Consider the following 20,640-nt stretch of genomic DNA (forward strand, 5'->3'; position numbering starts at 1 on the left):
TGTAGAATTATTCAGTTGTGTTCAGTAAATAGCACCATCTTTTAATTTGCCTTGAATGATCACATCGCTATATAGTTATGTGAAAAACAGAAATCATTAAAAGCTCCCAATTTCAGAATTGTTAGATTCAAATTCAACTTCTTCCAAGTACAATCTAACATTTCAAAAATTGTAATGGATGTAGGCGAGATATTAGGACTGTTGTCTAACACAATCCAAACACAGTGACACACAGACAGATGGGCAGGTGTAGCTTCACAGCAAATCCTTTCAAGCCTCACTAAAAAGTGGCAGACTGGCAATCCATTGTTCACTAATGGAGTTGTGATCTTTGTAAATTAAGAAATGGAAATGTGTCAAAGAGTTGATTAACAGAGTGGGGCATCATCTTCCTTTGATTTCTATTTCTGACACCAGGCAACAGAAAAAGGTCATTACAACATGACATAAACAGACTCTTCAGGTGTGAGACATCAGACTTCAGAACAACACGTCTGCCAGCTCTGGCCACAAACCTCAGTACAGTCAACCTTTCAGCAGCTGCAGCCCTGATTAAATAACTAGTAGTTTAACATGTCTAGTAGAACTTTTGTATCAAAATAGAAGAAATGGATTTGTGACACACACACAATTAATAATTAAATCACAATGTGATTGTGAGGATCGATTATCGCATCTTGATACCTTCCGTGTCCACCGGTCGAGGAAGGTATCAAGTGAACCGGTGGACACCGCCTGCTCCCTCTCCAGGGCCACCCGGGCAGGGACAAGACCACGGGAGAGAGGCAGGCAGCCAGAGTGACCCCCATGGGCCCTGCCCATCCAGGGCCTACAAATTGCTGTTTTCACCAGGCCCAAGAGCAGGTCCAGGAGAAGATCCTCCCACTTACCCACCCCCACTCCGCACCAGGCGGCCAAAGATTAGGAGTGTGGGGCTAAAGTGTAACCAAGAGTTGCGGAGCAGCCCCTTCAGGGAACTATACAGGGGCTGCAACCTCTCACACTGAATATATACACGGCACGTGGACTCCTCTAGGCCACAGAAAACACATCTGACCTTGGAGTCCGGAAAGGAGCTTAAACTGTTGCACACGACAGCTCCCTGCAACAGTCTCCACCCCAGATCCCCAATGGTGCTGGGAAGGACTTCCGCATAGAGAGCCCTCCATTGGGGACCCACGCCTCCGTCAGACAGCAAGATGACCCGCCACTCTGATTGAGATTCAGCAATAAACAAAATTAATCAATAAATGACACAGAAACCCAAGTCCCCGGGTCCTCAGCCCTGGTGTGAAGTACGCTGGCCACCAATTTTCCGTTACTAACTCGCACCTCAGGCCCCGCCCAGTCTGGTTTAATTACTAAATGTTTTCTAACTCAGGTTCAGGCCTGTCATTCTGAGGGAAACAAGGACTCATTTATTGGTGTGTCCCACCCGAGCGGCTGTTAATGGCTTTAATAAACTGGCAGCAAGGTTTTTTTTAAAGGTGAAAAGAGGTAAAAAACGCAGCCAGCGATGCCTCAAAACTCACGGACAGAGAAATCCACTTCATCAGCACCCCTGCCACAGGACTCAATATCCACCCCCTCCACCACTGGTGCACTGTGTCTGCAGTATGTACGGTCTACAAGATGACCACGGTCAGGCCGTGTGGAGTCAAGGGCCAGGCAACAGAATGAATGGAAAGATTGCAACAAACTACCCTTAACTCCAACCCTCTGATTTCTGTTTTGTAGCCAGCTTTCCATCCATTCTGCTGCCTGGCCCTTCACTCCACACGGCCTGACCTTGGTCATCTTGTCGATCTGACATACTGTTATGGATAGCAAGCTGGTCACAAAACAGAAAACAGAGAGTAGGGGTTAAGAGTAGCTAATCAGACTGGCAAAAGGTGGGAAGTGGTGTTCCACAGGGATCGGCACTGGGATCACTATTGTTCACCATTTACATAAACGATTTGGACACGTGAATCAGAAGAACAATTTCAAAGTTTGTCGATAACACCAAATTGGGAGGTAGAGTTAATACTGAGGAAGACAAAATGCAAGAAGACATTAATAAATTTCACAATGGGCGTGTAATTGGCAAATGAATTTCACTGTAGATCAGTGTGAGGTGGTGTTAATGAATTTCACTTTAGATCAGTGTGAGGTGGTGTGTTAATGAATTTCACTGTAGATCTGTGTGAGGTGGTGTGTTAATGAATTTCACTATAGATCAGTGTGAGGTGGTGTGTTAATGAATTTCACTATAGATCAGTGTGAGGTGGTGTGTTAATGAATTTCACTGTAGATCAGTGTGAGGTGGTGTGTTAATGAATTTCACTATAGATCAGTGTGAGGTGGTGTGTTAATGAATTTCACTGTAGATCAGTGTGAGGTGGTGTGTTAATGAATTTCACTATAGTTCAGTGTGAGGTGGTGTGTTAATGAATTTCACTGTAGATCAGTGTGAGGCGGTGTGTTAATGAATTTCACCATTGATCAGTGTGAGGGGGTGTGTTAATGAATTTCACTGTAGGTCAGTGTGAGGTGGTGTGTTAATGAATTTCACTGTAGATCAGTGTGAGGGTGTGTGTTAATTAATTTCACTATAGATCAGTGTGAGGTGGTGTGTTAATGAATTTCACTATAGGTCCGTGTGAGGTGGTGTGTTTTGGTGGGAAGAATAAGGAGGCCGCTCACTACTTGGACAAAGGGGTGAAATTGGGATGCTTTGTGCCTCCCGCGATATTCAGATTAGCGGCGGAGGTAGTCGGTAGCTCCCTGCGGCACTGCACCGCCGGCAATGACGTCATCGCCATGCGCAGCACCCCGGCTGCAACCTTGGGTTGCGACCCTTGACCTATCGCTGGACGATATGTCCGACAGGGTCAGGGGTATTTTCTGCAGCCGTGGCGATGCCACTTAAAGGGCAGGTGTTGGGCGGCAACTTTTTATTTTGGCCGACAGCCAGCACCTGCCCCCTTTCTTCTTCGGGGTGTCGGCCACGATCGCACAGCCCGGCGCTCCTCTTGATCTGACACCCCACTCCCCGGTGGTCCAGCTAGGCCCCTCCCCTTTAATCAGGGAGGGAGGTCTGCTATGACACGGTGCTATGTGCCGACGGGCATGGCGCTGTTACATGAAGCGCCGTGAAATTAACTGGTCGTGCCTCAAGAGGGAGGGGAGCGCTTCCAGTAGCACCCTGCCTCCTGCCTGGGGTGCTACCACTGAATTTAATGCGCAGGGGCGCTAACTTTTTCGGGGCGCTAAAATTAGCCCCGGCGCCACCGAATTTCTCCCTAAGAGTCTAAATGGGCTGCAGGAGCAGAGGGATCCAGGGATACAGATACACAAATCACTAAAAGTAGCAACACAGGTTAATAAGGCCATTAAAAAAAAAAGCACTGGGGTACATTCCTAAAGGAGCCTTCTGTTCCATGCCTAGGAGCTCTGAACCATGGCAGAGAGCGGCTGGGACACGTTTCTCACACGCCTCGAGATTAACCCGCACGGCAACTTTGCTGTCAGTGAAGAGACAAGAAAGACCAAAGTGCCGTTTGCCCCTCTCAGTGTGGCCCTGAAGGACTGTGTCCAGGCTGGAGTTCTGTTCCCACCGTACAATCCTCCCCCAGATTGTCCTTTGCGCTCCAGCCAGGTGATGCTAAACACTCAGGTGGGAAAGAAGAAAATCTACAATAATGTGTTTAAAACAAAGCTAGTTTATTTGACATCTATCCAGAATATTAAACTCCAGCCCAGTTATAGGGGTTATTAACATCAGCAGAAACAACCCCCAACTATCAGAATGAACATGGTTCAGTCCTGAATGTGATTAACAGCAGCAACAACAGCAGAATCCAACCCCTGCAGTCACTTGTGAACTCGCTGGTGTGTCAGTAGGTTGGATGACTGAGTGAATCCCTTCCCACACACGGAGCAGGAGAACGGCCTCTCCCCAGTGTGAACTCGCTGGTGTGTCAGCAGTTTGGATGCCAGAGTGAATCCCTTCCCACAAACGGAGCAGGTGAACGGCCTCTCCCCAGTGTGAGTGCGCTGGTGTACAGTGAGCTCAGATGATCGCCTGAACCCAGTCCCGCAGTGAGAGCACCTGAACGGTCTCTCGTCAGTGTGAACTCGCTGGTGTGTCAGTACGTGGGATGACTGAGTGAATCCCTTCCCACACTCAGAGCAGGTGAATGGCCTCTCCCCAGTGTGAACTCGCTGGTGTTTCAGTAGGTTGGATGAATTAGTGAATCCCTTCCCACACTCAGAGCAGGTGAACCGCCTCTCCCCAGTGTGAACATGCTGATGATTCAGCAGGTTGGATGAATACGTGAATCCCTTCCCACACTCAGAGCAGGTGAACGGCCTCTCCCCAGTGTGAACTCGCTGGTGATTCAGCAGGGTGGATGACTGAGTGAATCCCTTCCCACACTCAGAGCAGGTGAACGGCCTCTCCCCAGTGTGAATTCGCTGGTGATTCAGCAGGTTGGATGACTTAGTGAATCCCTTCCCACACTCAGAGCAAGTGAATGGCCTCTCCCCAGTGTGAATTCGCTGGTGTGTCAGTACGTGGGATGAATGAGTGAATCCCTTCCCACACTCAGAGCAGGTGAATGGCCTCTCCCCAGTGTGAACTCGCTGGTGATTCAGCAGGTTGGATGACTTAGTGAATCCCTTCCCACACTCAGAGCAAGTGAACGGCCTCTCCCCAGAGTGAACTCGCTGGTGTGTCAGTAGGTGGGATGACTGAGTGAATCCCTTCCCACACTCAGAGCAGTTGAACGGTCTCTCTCCAGTGTGAACTCGCTGGTGATTCAGCAGGTTGGATGAATTAGTGAATCCCTTCCCACACTCAGAGCAGGTGAACGGCCTCTCTCCAGTGTGAACTCGCTGGTGATTCAGCAGGTTGGATGAATTAGTGAATCCCTTCCCACACTCAGAGCATGTGAACGGCCTCTCCCCAGTATGAATTCGCTGGTGTGTCTGAAGGTCAGATGACCGAGTGAATCCCTTCCCACACTCAGAGCAGGTGAATGGCCTCTCCCCAGTGTGAACTCGCTGGTGTGTCAGTAGGTGGGATGAATTAGTGAATCCCTTCCCACACTCAGAGCAGGTGAACAGTCTCTCCCCGGTGTGAATGCGCCTGTGTCTCGATAGGCCAGAGGATCGGCTGAAGCCTCGTCCACACACAGAACACATGTACGGTTTCTCCCCGCTGTGAACGGTGCTTTTTGCTTCCATGTTCAGAGGCCGATGATATTCAGATCCGATGGATCGAGTGACTCTGTCAGATCTTGAAGTGATGTTTGGTTTGAGCTTACCGTCTGTAAATCCTCCCCTTCCAGTGCCCTGTAAAATTAATATAAAACAGGGAGCGTGAGAGACAACCCACAAGAAAACAAAGGCAGGTTGTGAAATTGAGCTCAATGAATCTGGTCAATTGTGGGGCCGGCACTAGAAAAAAGTGACCATGAAAGCTGCCGGATTGTCATAAATACCCAACTGGTTCACTAATGTCCTCCAGGGAAGGGAATCCGCCACCTGGTCTGGGCCTACACAAGACTCTGGCCTCTATGGGAGGAGAGAGAGAGGTGGGAGGGGGAGCGGGAGGGGGGCGAAGGAAAGGAACTTTATACATCTGCAACTCGACCAGAACTTTGATAGAACCTCCAAAACCCACAACCTCCACCACCTAGAAGGACAAGGGCAGCTGTTGTATGGGAGCATCATCACATCCAAGTTCCCCTCCAAGTCACACACGTCATCCTGACTCAGATATATTCTTCGTTGCTGGGTCATAATCCTGGAACTCCTTACCGAACAACATTGTGGGAATACCTTCACCACACGGACTGCAGTAGTTCAAGAAGGTGACTCACCACCCCCTTCTCAACGGGAAACTGGGGATTGGCCATATTTGCTGTTCTTGCGAGCTACGCCCAAATCCCAAGAATGAATTAAAACAAATCTGTAGATGTAAACTGGATTAAAAGCCTGTACAGAAATACTTGTTCCTAAAACAATACTCTTTTACATTGTACGGACAGTGTCTGATTAACAACCTAATCTCCCCTAGGATCCACCTCCCTTGACAGTCTCACATTGGAAATTGTTGGGTCCTCCTGGGCTCAGAAGTACTGGGGGTTAAACCCAGCAGCTTCTCCTCCATCTCCACTCCAGCTCAAACCGCAACATACAAACATAGAAACATAGAAGATAGGAGCAGGAGTAGGCCATTCGGCCCCTCTAGCCTGCTCCGCCATTCAATGCGATCATGGCTGATCATCAAAATTCAGTACCCAGTCCCTGCTTTCTCCCCATACCCCTTGATCCCTTTAGTCTTAAGAAATATATCCAACTCCTTCTTGAATATATTTAATGTATTGGCCTCTACTGCCTTCTGTGGTAGAGAATTCCACAGGTTCACCACTCTCTGGGTGAAGAAATTCCTCCTCATTTCTGTCCTAAATGGCTTACCCCATATCCTTAGACTGTGACCCCTGGTTCTGGATTCCTCGACCTTCGGGAACATCCTTCCTGCATCTAGTCTGTACAGTCCTGTCAGAATTTTATAAGTTTCAATGAGATCCCCTCTCATTCTTCTAAACTCCAGTGAGTACAAGCCCAATCGTCCCAATCTCTCATACGTCATTCCTGCCATCCAAGGTATCAGCCTGGTGAATCTTCGTTGAACTCCTTCCACGGCAAGAACATCCTTCCTCAGATAAAGCGACCAAAACTGCACACAATACTCAAGATGTTGTCTCACCAAGGCCCTGTACAACTGCAGCAAGACATCCTTGTTCCTGTACTCAAACCCTCTCGCTACGAAGGCCAACATACCATTTGCCTTCTTAACCGCCTGCTGCACCTGCATGCTTACCTTCAGCGACTGGTGCACAAGGACACCCAGGTCTCATTGCACTTCCCCTTCTCCCAATCTATTGCCATTCAGATAATAATCTGCCTTCCGCTTTTTGCCACCAAAGTGGATAACCTCGCATTTATCCACATTATACTGCATCTGCCATGCTTCTGCCTAATCACCCAACCTGTCCAAATCATACTGGAGTTTTTCGGCATCCTCCTCACACACGTCCACCCTGCTTTGTGTCGTCTGCAAACTTGGAGATGTTACATCTAGTTCCCTCGTCTAGATCATTTATATATATTGTGAATAGCTGGGGTCCTAGGACCAATCCCTGTGGTACCCCACTAGTCACTGCCTGCCACTCGGAAAAAGACCTGTTTATTCCAACTTTTTGCTTCCTGTCTGCCAACCAGTTCTCTATTAAAGTCAGTACCTTGCCCCCAATCCCATGTGCCTTAGCTTTACACGCTAATCTCTTATACGGTACCTTATCGAAAGCCTTCTGAAAGTCCAAATATACCACATCCACTGGTTCTCCCTTATCTATTCTACCAGTTACATCCTCAAAAAATTCCAGATTAGTCAAGCATGATTTACCTTTTGTAAATCCATGTTGACTTTGTCCGATCCTGTCACTGTTTTCCAAGTGCTCTGCTTACATCTTTTATAATGGACTCTAGCATTTTCCCCACGACCGATATAATTCCTCGTTTTCTCTCTACCACCTTTTTTGAACAGTGGGGTAATATTAGCTACCCTCCAATCCATGGGATCTGTTCCAGAGTCTATCGAATTTTGGAAGATGACTAGCAATGCATCTACTATTTCTAGGGCTACTTCCTTAAGTACCCTAGGATGTCGATTATCAGGCCCTGGGGATTTATCGGCCTTCAATCCCGTCAATCTCCCTAACACCATTTCCCTACAAATACTGATTTCTTTCAGTTCCTCCCTCTCATTAGACCCTATGTTCCCCGACATCTCTGGGAGGTTATTTGTGTCCTCCTTTGTGAAGACAGAACCAAAGTATGTATTTAATTGGCCTGCCATTTCTTTGTTCACCATTATAAATTCCCCTGATTCTGACTGTAAGGGACCTATGCTTGACTTCACCAATCTTTTTCTCTTCACATATCTACAGTTAGTTTTTATGTTCCCTGAAAGCTTACTCTCATACTCTATTTTCCCCCTCTTAATTAATCCCTTTGTCCTCCTTTGCTGAATCCTCAAATGCTCCCAATCCTCAGGTTTACTACTTTTTCTGGCCAATTTATATGTCCTCTCCTTGGATCTTATGGTATCCCTAATTTCCCTTGTTAGCCACTGTTGAGTCACCTTTTTTGTTTTATTTTTATGGCAAACAGGGATGAACAAATTCTGTAGTTCATCCATGCGATCTTTGAATGTTTGCATAGCCTATCCACCGTCAACTCTTTGAGTAACATTCCCCAATCAATCCTACCCAACTCGCGCCTCATACCATCGTAGTTTCCTTTATTTAAATTCAGCACCCTAATCTCTGAGTCAACTACTTCACTCTCCATCTTAATGAAGAATTCTATCATATTATGATCGCTCTGACCCAAGGGGCCTAGCACAACAAGATTGCTAATTAATCCTTTCTCATTACATAATACCCAGTCTAAGTTGGCCTGATCTCTAGTTGGTTCCTCGACATATTGGTCCTGGAAACCATCCCGTATACACTCCAGGAATTCCTCCTCCACAGTATATGGTTACTAATTTGGTTAGCCCAATCTATATGTGATAGTGGATTGGCAGTTAGGATCAGATCAGCCATGATCTTATTGAATGGCGGAGCAGGCTCGAGGGGCCGATTGGCCTACTCCTGCTCCTATTTCTTATGTTCTTATTAAAGTCACCCATGATAACTGCTGTGCCCTTATTGCACGCGTCTCTAATTTCATGTTTAATGCCATCCCCAACCTCCGCATTACTGTTTGGCAGTCTGTATAACACTCCCACTAATGTTTTCTGCCTCTTGGTATTTCTTAGCTCTACCCATACAGATTCCATATCATCAGAGCTAATATCCTTCCTTTCAATTGTGTTAATCTCCTCTTTAAAAAGCAATGCTACCCCACCTCCTTTTCCTTTTTGCCTATCTTTCCTGAATATTGAATACCCCTGGATGTTGAGTTCCCAGCCTTGGTCACCCTGGAGCCATGTTTCCGGAATCCCAATCATATCATATCCGTTTACCTCTATTTGCGCAACTAATTCATCCACCTTATTACGAATGCTCTTCGCATTAAGACACAAGGCCTTCAGGCTTGTTTTTTTTAACACTCTTACACCTTTTAGAATTATTATTTACTGTGGCTATGTTTGATTTAAACCCATGATTTCTCTGACCGCCACCTTTGTTTTTCTCCTTCCTGTCTTTTGCTTCTATCCTTGTTTCCCTTTCCTCTGTCTCCCTGCTCAGGTTCCCAACCCCCTGCCATTTTAGTTTAAACCCTCCCCCAGAGCACTAGCAAACACTCCCCCTAGGACATTGGTCCCGGTCCTGCCCAGGTGCAAACCGTCAGGTTTGTACTAGCCCCACCTCCCCCAGAACCGGTTCCAATGTCCCAGGAATTTGAATCCCTCCCCCTTGCACCATTCCTCTAGCCACGTAGTCATCTGAAATAGCCTTCTATTTCTACTCTGACTAGCACGTGGCACTGGTAGCAATCCCGAGATTACTACCTTGGAGGACATATTTTTTAATTTACCTCCTAACCCCCTATATTCAGCTTTTAGGACCTCATCCCGTTGTTTTACCTATATCGTTGGTACATATATGCACCACGACAATTGGCTGTTCACCCTCCCCTTCCAAAATGTTCTGCAGCCGCTCTGAGACATCCTTGACCCTTGCACCAGGAAGGCAACATACCATCCTGGAGTCACGTTTGCGGCCGCAGAAACGCCTATCTATTCCCCTTACAATAGAATCCCTTATTACTATAGCTCTCCCACTCTTTTTCCTCCCGTCCTGTGCAGCAGAACCACCCACGGTGCCAGGAAGTTGGCTGCTGCTGCCTTCCCCTGATAAGCCATCCTCCCCAACAATATCCAAAGCGGTATATCTGTTTGAGAGGGGGATGGTCACAGGGGACCCCTGCACTACCTGCCTGCGCCTACTACTCTGCCTGGTGGTCAACCATTCTCTTCCTGCCTGTGCAGCCTTTACCTGCGGTGTGACCAACTCCCTAAACGTGCTATCCACAATGTCCTCAGCATCGCGAATGCTCCAGTATGTATCCACTCGCAGCTCAAGCGCCGCAATGCGCTCTGTCAGTAGCTGCAGCTAGATACACTTCCCGCACACATGGTTATCAGGGACACAGGAAGTCTCACAAGAATTACAGACACCCTATAAACTCCGCCGCCTCACTCTTTATATCACCGCCGCTGCTCCTCACAGGTCTGCTGCTGTGGGGCTTACCTGTTCCACCACCTCGCTTTATATCACCGCCTCACTCCACACAGGTCCGCCCCCGCTGTGGGGCCTACCTGCGCCTCGGATAATAGATACATAGAAGATCGGAGCAGGAGTTGGCCATTCGGCCCCTCGAGTACCTGAAGGAAAGAAATTTGCACGGTTACAGGGATAGGGCGGGGAGTGGGACTAGCTGAAGTGGTCTTGCAGATAGCCGGCACGGGCTCAACTGGCTGAATGGCCTCCTTCTGTGCTGTAACCATTCTCTGATTCTATAAAATATTAGAAAGTTTGTTCCACAGAAGCACGGGGCTTATCTGCTTTTATTGATGAATTTAAAAAGTCTCTATTAAAACCTGAGCCAGTGTGTTGTGAGCCAAAGGGCCTTGTGTCCAATGCGGGGAATAAAGGCCCACAGCCTCCCCTGGCCCCGGACAAGAGACACGCTGCCCTGCGGATCAGACAATCAGCCGGCGCTAGTCCCGCCTCTCGAGCTCCCCGATTGGTTGGAGGACCCGCCGCCGGCTCGCTCCCCCAGCCCCGCCCCGCTCGCTCCCTATTAGTCGGAAGCTCCCGTCAATCAGGCCGCGGGCCCGGGTCACGTGTCCCCGAGGAGGTCACGTGCACCGTACAACTGCCACCGCTCGGTCCGGGGCCTCGTGGACTCAGGTTTTTTTATTTCTCTCTATTCTCTCCCGATCCACCCCGCGCCATTCTCCACCCAATCGGAGCGGAGAAAACTCACTTTGCGTCACCGATCGCGATTCTGGAACCGACACCAAGGCCTTTCCCCGGAAACGCCAGCGCCGACTCCGTCCGGAACGATCCGACCGCGCAGGCGCAGCTCCGAGTGGGGGAGGAGGTTGGTCTCCTCTGGGCATGCGCAGTTATTACCCTTGGTGACCGGGAGGGGTCGCTGTGCCAGACTCGGTCCAAACCGGCGTCCCGTGTGCGCATGCGCGGACTCTCGGCTGTCAATCAACCAACCGCCAGAAGAGGTCGCTGGTGAGACCAGTGAAGGAAGAAAGACTTGCATTAAAATTGCGCCTTTCACCACCACCGGACGTCCCAAAGTACTTTCCAGCCAATGAAGTGTAGTCACTGTTGTAATGTAGGAAACGCAGCAGCCAATTAGAGCACAGCAAGCTCCCACAAACAGCAATGTGATAATGACCAGATAATCTGTGTGTTTTGTTATGTTGATTGAGGGATAAACACATTGGCTAGGACACCAGGGATAACTCCCCTACTCTTATTCAAATAGTGCCATAGGATCGTTGACATCCACCTGAGAGAGCAGACGAGGCCTCGGTTTAATGTCCCCTCCAAAAAACAGCACCTCCGACAGTGCCGCACTCCCTCAGCACTGCACTGGAGTGTCAGCCTGGATTTTTGTGCTCAAGTTTCTGGAGTGGGACTTGAACCCACAACTTTCTGACATCAGAGGCAAGAGTGCTACCCACTGAGCCACTGGCTGACACTAAAGAACAAGCAGTTCTGACGGAAGGTCATCGACCTGAAACGTTAACTCTGTTTCTCTCTCCACAGATGCTGCCTGACCTGCTGAGTATTTCCAGCAGTTTCTGTTTTTATTAAAAAAACGAGGGAGTGATTGCTGACGGGAGGAATGTTGGGTCGTCCTGCGCATGCGCACCGCCCTGGCGGCTGAGGCGAAACACCGACTCGCCCCCACCTGAGCCGCGCACCAGTACCAGATGTTGCAGCTCCGCATGCGCGCCCGGTGTTCCAACCGCGGGGTTTTGTGTGCTGAGCATGCGCGTTGCGGACCGATTGGGATGGGCGATTGTAGAGCAGGAGGGAGAGCGCGGGGGCCATGAGCACAGGCACGGGACTCAGAGTCAACAGAGTGCTTTCTGGAGCGCGGGGACTTGTGGGTATTAAAGCCGCCATTATTGCTGATCCTTTCAACCAACCTGTGCAGCAGCTGGAGCCTGAAAATCAGCTTCACTGCCCCTAGGTTCGGAAAGAGGAAAATTAAACAACAGTTTGCCTCTGATCCTTTTCTGATCTCGATTTACAGGGTTATAGAAGTAGAGCAGTTACAGGCGGGAAGCTCAGACCAAACATCACGTCAAGATCTGACAGAGTCGCTCGATTCATCAGGACTTGAATATCATCGGCCTTTGCACATGGAACGAGAAAGCAGCGATGACAAACCGCACACGTGTTCAGTGTGTAGACACGGATTCAGACGATCGCCTGACCTGGTGAGACACGTGCACCGTCACACCGGGGAGAAACCGGGTAAAGGTGGGGACGGGGGGAATGGATTCAGTTCCCCGTCTGCATTGGAAGTTCAATGGCGCAGTCACCAGGGACAGTCCGTTCACCTGCTCCGTGTGTGGAAAGGGATTCGCTCAGTTCTCCAACCTGCTGATACACCAGCGAGTTCACACTGACGAGAGACCCTTTAAATGTTCTGGCTGTGGGAAAAGCTTTAAAAGCTCCAGGGAGCTGAAGAGACACCAGCTCCTATACACTGGTGAGAGGCCGTTCACCTGCTCCATGTGTGGGAAGGGATTCACTGAATTATCCACCCTCCTGTCACACCAGCTTGTTCACACTGACGAGAGACCCTTTAAATGTTCTGACTTGTGGGAAGAGCTTTAAAATCTCGAAGAGCCTTAAGGGACACCAGCGTCTTCACACTGATCATAGAATCTAACAGCACAGAAGGAGGTGATTCGGCCCATCGTGTCTTTGAAAGAGCTGTCCAATTTAGTCCCACACCCCAGCTTTATCCCCAGAACTCTGCAAACTAGTCCTCTTCAAGGACATGTCCAATTACTGTTTGAAAGTTCCTGTGGAACCTGATTCCAGCATCCTTTCAGATGGTGCGTTCCAGATCTTAACAACCCTCTGTGTGAAAACAATTCTCCTCATTTCACCTCTAGTTCTTTTAGCAACTATTTTAAATCTGTGACCTTTGGTTACCGACCCACTTGCCAGAGTGAACAGTTTCTCCCTACTTGCTCGATCAAAACCCCTCATCATTTTGAACACCTCTATTAGGTCTCCTCTTAACCTTCTCTGCTCTAAGGGGAACAATCCCAGCTTCTCCAATCTCTCCACATAACTGAAGTCCCTCATCCCTGGTACCATCCTGGTCAACCTCCTCTGCACCCTCTCCAAGGCCTTGACATCCTTCCTAAAGTGTGGTGCCCAGAACTGTACACAAGACTCCAGCTGAGGCCAAAACCCTGGTTAGACCACACCTGGAGTACTGTGAGCAGTTCTGGGCATCACACCTTAGGAAGGATATATTGGCCTTGGAGGGAGTGCAGCGTAGGTTTACCAGAATGATACCTGGACTTCAAGGGTTAAGTTACGAGGAGGGATTACACAAATTAGGGTTGTATTCCCTGGAATTTAGAAAGTTAAGGGGTCGTCTGATCGAAGTTTTCAGGATATTAAGGGGAACAGATAGGGTAGATAGAGAGAAACTATTTCCGCTGGTTGGGGATTCTAGGACTGGGGGCATGGTCTAAAAATTAGAGCCAGACCTTTCAGGAGTGAAATTAGGAAACATTTCTACACACAAAGGGTGGTAGAAGTTTGGAACTCACTTCCGCAAACAGCAATTGATGCTCGATCAATTGTTAATTTTAAATCTGAGATTGATAGGTTTTTGTTACCCAAAGGTATTAAGGGATATGGGCCAAAGGCGGGTGTATGGAGTTAGGTCGCAGATCAGCCATGACCTTATTGAATGGCGGAACAGGCTCGAGGGGCTGAATGGCCTCCTCCTGTCCTATGTTCCGAACTAGTGATTTGTAAAGGTTTAGTGTAACTTCCTTGTTTTTGTATTCAATGGCCCTATTTACAAAGCCAAGTATCCCATACGCTTTCTGAACCGCCTCACCAACTTGGCATTTTCAAAGACTTGTGAATATGGACCCCCAGGCCCCTCTGCTCTTGCACCCCCTCAAAATAGTCCCATTTAGATTATACGGCCTCTCCCTGTTGTTTCTCCCAAAGTGCATCACTTCACACTTATCCTCATTTAATTTCATCTGCCTTGTGTCTGCTCATTTCACAGTCTGTCTCTGTCCTCCTGAAGTCTGCTACTACTATGCTCACTATTTACTGCGTTGCCATGTTTTGTATCATCCGTAAACTTTGAAATTGTACACCTATACCCAAGTCCAGGTCAGTTATATATAACAAGAAAAGCAATGGTCCTAATCCCGACCCCTGGGGGAGCCCACTGCATACTTCCCTCCAGTCAGAAAAACATCCCTCAGCACTGCTCACTGCCTCCTCTCCCTTAGCCAATTAGCAGGAGTGGGCCATTCGGCCCCTCGAGCCTGCTCCACCATTCAATAAGATCATGGCTGATCATCGATCTCCATATCCCTTGATTCCCCCAGAGTCCAAAAATCTATCGATCTCAGCCTTGAATATACTCAAAGACTCGGCATTCACAGCCCTCTGGGGCAGAGAATTACAGAGATTCACAACCCTCCGAGTGAAGAAATTCCTCCTCATCTCGGTCTTAAATGGCCGACCCCTTATCCTGAGACTGTGACCCCTAGTTCTAGACACTCCAGCCCAGGGGAAACAACCTCTCAGCATCTACCCTGTCAATCCCCTTCAGAATCTTGTATGTTTCCATGAGATTACCTCTCATTCTTCTAAACTCGAGAGAGTATCGGCCCATTCTACACAATCTCTCATCATCGGACAGCTCTCTCATCCCAGGAATCAATCTAGTGAACCTTCGTTGCACCGCCTCCTTTGTTGAATCCTAAACTGCTCCCAATCCTCAGGTTTACTGCTTTTTCTGGCCAATTTGTATGTCCTCTCCTTGGATCTTATGCTATCCCTAATTTCCCTTGTTAGCCACGGTTGAGTCACCTTTTTTGTTTTACTTTTATGCCAAACTGGGATGAACAAATTCTGTAGTTCATCCATGCGGTCTTTGAATGTTTGCCATTGCCTATCCACCGTCAACCCGTTGAGTGACATTCCCCAATCAATCCTATCCAACTCACTCCTCAGACCATCGTAGTTTCCTTTATTTAAATTTAGGAACCTAGTCTCTGAGTCAACAACTTCATTCTCCATCTTAATGAAGAATTCGATCATATTAGGATCACTCCGACCCAAGGGGCCTCGTACAACAAGATTGCAAATTAATCCTTTTTCGTTACATAATACCCAGTCTAAGATGGCCTGATCTCTGGTTGGTTCCTCGACATATTGGCCCAGGAAACTATCCCGTAAACACTCCAGGAATTCCTCCTCCACAGTAGAGGACATAAGACGGGGGGGGGAGAGAGTCCCTTTAAATGTGGAGGAGGTGGCTGTCCCTTTAAATGTGGAGGCGGTGGGTGTCCCTTTAAATGTGGAGGCGGTAGGTGTCCCTTTAAATGTGGAGGGGGTGGGTGTCCCTTTAAATGTGGACGGGGTGGGTGTCTCTTTAAATGTAGACGGGGTGGGTGTCCCTTTAAATGGGGACGGGGTGGGAGTCCCTTTAAATGTGGAGGGGTGGGCTTGCAGACGGAGTGAATACACATGCTGAAGATGGGCTGCTGAGATTTTAGTGTTTTTAGTGTCTAAAGTGGGGAAAAAAAGTTTCATTTCATTTCAATTTTTAAAAAGGTTTTAAAATTAAATTTAGTTCAAGTTAAGTTAGTTTAGTTTAGTTTAGTTTAAGTTTAGATTAGTCTAGACAAAGTAGAGAAGGAAAAGACCGCCAGAAAGACTACCAAAGAAAAAAAAAACCCAGAGGAAAATAGAGGGAAAAAAAAAGCCAAAAAAAAAAAAAAAGCCAAAGCAAAAAAAAAAAAGAAACAAGAGAAGAACTACACAAACCAGTGAACGGTAGCCACACGGGGCTTCCGCAGCGGTGGTTGAGTCGGCGGCATCGGGACTGAGTTCGAGGAGGCGAGGTGACTCGGGCCGCAGCCCAGCGGTCCAGCAACCGGCACAGCCGAGGGGACTCGGGCCGCATCCCAGAAATCGGAACGCAGCCCGGCAACGGGCACAGCGGAGAGGACTCGGGCCACATCCCAGAAATCGGCACAGCCGAGGAGATCCGGAACGCAGCCCGGCAATCGGCACAGCGGAGAGGACTCGGGCCGCATCGCAGAGATCGGCACAGCCGAGGAGATTCGGAACGCAGCCCGGAAATCCAGCAATCGGCACAGCCGAGGGGACTCGGGCCACAGCCCAACAATCCAGCACGGGAAAGGCCCGAGGAGCCAGGCCAGCAGGCACAGAGACCTCTGAGGAGAAGGAGAGCAACCAGAAGGCTCGCAACCAAGACCGTGAGTACAGGGCCCAGGGAGGGAGGCCCAGGGAAAGGCCCGAGGAACCAGGCCGAAACAGAGGCCCAGAGACCTCTGAGGGGGAGGGGAACAGCCCGAAGGCACCGGGAAACAGCGGCTCACAGACTCAGACCTGAGAAGGGTGAACCCAGGAGCCGAGGCCCAGGGACCACGGGGTCGGAGAGGGGGACCAGGAAAGTTCGCGAACAGGGAGAGGGTAACACCAAACCCGGGGCCCCAGAAAAGCTTATTCTAAGATCAACAATACTTTACCAAAAATGAGCGAATCAGAAGATCCACAACAGCCCCGCTTCCAGATTCCCCCCAACACCACAAAAAAAGCTATAAAAACGATCAAGCATGCTCAGATGAGAGAAAAACCAGAAACTCTCTTTACTGACTGTTACAACAATGGGACAAAAAGTAACCTCATATTCTACTCAGATCAGCCAGTGGCTTGGATCAGAGCAATAAAATCACACTATACCAGTGTTAAGCTAAAAAATACCGCAAATGGGTCCATAATGAAAATTAACACACCAGGAGACAGTTCAATCACGACTGTCAACGCGTACAATACCGGAACAATATTAGTGCAAGGCAACCTCGACAAATTTGCAACGGCCTTCAGGACACTGAAAAGATCAACTATGAGGGGAATGAACAGCCCCAGAGTGGCCCGCACTCCCCCCAACATTGACAACTTACCAGGAGAAAATCTGCATGGTCAAGGGATGAACGAGCCACACAGTTCAAACCAGACACTAACCCCGGGGAACCACAGCCACACGATACAACTGACAAACCCCAGCATAACTACCACGGAGGAAGCCACACATAGTCCCCCTACCATTCCCAGCCCACCAAGAGAAGAGCAGCATAGCCAGGAAGTGAGTGAGCCTTCCAGGGCCGAGCAGCCTAGCCAGGAAGTGAGTGAGCCTTCCAGGGCCGACCAGACACATACCCCGGGATCACACAGCCAGATACAACCAAAAGATAAATTTAATCAATTAGAGATAGAGATGGTTAAACTTAGAGAGGAGGTCCTCAAATTGAATGACAAACAAAAGCAGGAGAGGGAGAGACACAAGAGAGAGCTGAATAGACTTGATAACCAGGTGAATCTACTTAAGAATCAGGTGAAAGAGCTGCAGGAAAAAGAAGAGAGCCATAGAGGAGAGAAAACACCATTAGACCAGCAACCAGAGACTAGAGATAAGACAAGACAGAGCCGGACGGAACGGCTGCACTCCCACACGGAACAAAAGCAACAGACACACAATACAAGGGGTGCCACACAGACCGACCAGCATGCTGACTCGCAATCTTCCCCCACCACCATGGAACCACAAGCGAGCCGCTCACAAGAGGTACGCACACACCAGACACCCCAGCCCAGCACACACACTATGAGTCCAGGCGAAAGCCACCAGACAGTAAACACAAACAAGGCTGACGTCGTAATACTCATAGACTCAAATGGGAAATTTCTATGGGAGAAAAAGCTCTTCCCTAGAAGTAAAGTAGAAAAGATTTGGTGCCCAACAACAGACAGAGCCATGGGATGGCTGACCAAAGCCAGATTAGGCTCCCCCCAACACATAATAATACACACGGGCACAAATGACCTAAAGGCCAAACAGAAAGAGGTAGCAACATCGCTCAGAGCAATGATTAGGAAGGCAAGCAGTACATTTCCAAACACTAGAATCACTGTTTCCACAATATTGCCGAGAACAGACTTCAACAACAACACAATTCATGAGATAAATGCCAGCATAGCAACAGAATGCGAATCAAACCACAACGTACACCTGGCCCAACACCCCACCCTCGATGAAGAATGTCTTTACGACCACGTCCACATCCAAAGGCAAAAAATATCGATCTTTGCTAAAGCCCTGAAGGACGTCGCTTTTAACCGGGTCCATACCCAGACTCCAAGAGGACCCCCCCCCGACCACCAGAGATCAGCGGGGTACATATCAGGAACACTACAAAGACCACCACCACACCAACCGAGACCGGAGAGGATCCCCATGCAAAACAACATTATCAGACCTGCACCACTCCTGTCCCACAGGGGAATAGGACCGCTACCAGCCAGACAGAGGGAGAGATGCACAGGACGTACGCAATACCTCAGACAGAAACAATCCATTAAGAGACAATAAGCAGATGTGCAGCAGCATCTACTTCCGCCTTATGGATCAAGGACTAATTAATAGAAAGAACTGTAACCAAATTGTATTAACTTTTGTAGACAACTGGGGTGATCTTTTTTTTCCCCACACTTAGACACGACAAACACGTACCACTCTTTAACCTATCATAGAAAAAGATAAAACTTAACATGAAATCCTTATATATTTCGACCTGGAATATCCAAGGTCTACGCTCTTCAGTGCGAGAAGTGAAGAGTAGGACCCCAGAGTTCATAGAGGAAACTAAAGATCTAGATATTATCATTTTACAGGAAACTTGGTATAAAGGAAAAGGACACACCGGCTGTCCCCAAGGGTACACTGAGCTGGTGGTCCCCTCCAATAAATTACCAAGTGTAACCCAAGGCAGAGACTCCGGAGGCATACTGATCTGGTTTAAAACAGAACTTAAGAATTACATCAAATTTATAAAAAAGGGCGAAAACCATATGTGGCTCAAACTTGAGAGGGAGATTATCTCAAACACCCAAGATGTTTACATTTGCGCACTTTATATCCCTCCAATCGATTCCCCGTACTTTAAAGAGGACACCTTCTCCAACATGGAGGGGGAAATTATCCAATACCAGGCCCAGGGGAACGTGTTGATCTGTGGGGACCTCAATTCAAGAACGGGCGAAGAACCAGACTTCACCAATAATCAGGGAAACAATTACGTATTCGGGAATAACCACTTTGACATCCCTTCCCTTCCATACAGGCATAACTGCGACAAGCAGTCAAATACCAACGGTAAACAGCTACTACAGCTCTGTCGAAACCTGGGTCTGTACATTGTCAATGGTAGGTTCATAGGAGACCTCCTAGGAAGATCGACCTACTGCTCACCTCTTGGCTGCAGCACAGTAGACTATATGATTACAGACTTGGACCCATCCTCTTTCAGAGCATTCACAGTCAAACCACAAACAACACTGTCAGATCACAGTCAAATTACTATGTTTCTCAAAAAGACAGAAACAAACAACATAGAAACACAACCCAGTAAACTGTACAACACCAAAAAATCGTACAGATGGGCCAAAAACGACACGGAAAAATACCAGAAAACAATTAACAATGCATCAACTCAAGCTCTCTTAGACACCTTTCTGGATAACATATACACTCACAATAAAGAAGGCGTAAACCGGGCAGTTAGTAAACTAAACAATATTTTTGATAATTTGGCAACAAATGCAAACTTGAAAGCTCGCAAGAACAAACCCAAAACAAAAAACTATGAAAAATGGTTTGACCATGATTGCCATAACATGAGGAAAAAACTTAGAAAACTATCAAACCAAAAACACAGACATCCAGAAAACGAGGAATTACGCCTTACTTATTGTCAGACGCTAACACAATACAGAAACACACTCAGGACCAAAAAAGAGCAATTTATTAAGAATACACTCAGCTCCATGGAGGAATCCATTGAGTCGAATTGTTTCTGGGACAACTTGAAAACACTACACAAAAAACAACACGACGATTTGTCCATTCAAAATGGGGACACATGGGTAAACCACTTTGAAAAATTATACCAGAAAAACACACTAGGACCAGAGCAACACCAAATACGCAAAAAACTTGAAAAGCTTGAAATGGCCATAAAAGATAACCAAAACCCGCTAGACGCCATAATAACAGAAAAAGAACTTCTTGAAAAACTCAAGGGCCTGCGACCAGGAAAAGCTTGTGGGACAGACGGCATACTAAACGAGATGATTAAACACGCAGACGACAAACTGAAACTGGCTATCCTAAAACTCTTCAACTTGGTTCTGAGTGTCGGTTATTTCCCTGACATCTGGAACAAAGGACTCATAACAC

At 47.9% G+C, this 20,640-nt stretch overlaps 1 protein-coding gene across 1 annotated transcript in view; it reads right to left on the reverse strand.

Moving 5' to 3' along the window:
* Positions 1–3,684: 3,684 nt before the first annotated feature.
* Positions 3,685–20,640, reverse strand: part of LOC147093394 (uncharacterized) — a 179,257-nt gene continuing 162,301 nt past the window's right edge. The window contains 1 exon segment of the mRNA XM_085974203.1: positions 3,685–5,222. Coding sequence (XP_085830329.1) covers positions 3,856–5,222 — 1,367 coding nt within the window. The 3' untranslated portion in view covers positions 3,685–3,855.

The sequence above is a fragment of the Somniosus microcephalus genome, unplaced genomic scaffold (assembly GCF_052327205.1).
Source record: "Somniosus microcephalus isolate GS21.2 unplaced genomic scaffold, FLI_Smic_1.0 unresolved_chr1, whole genome shotgun sequence".
Classification (NCBI taxonomy): domain Eukaryota; kingdom Metazoa; phylum Chordata; class Chondrichthyes; order Squaliformes; family Somniosidae; genus Somniosus; species Somniosus microcephalus.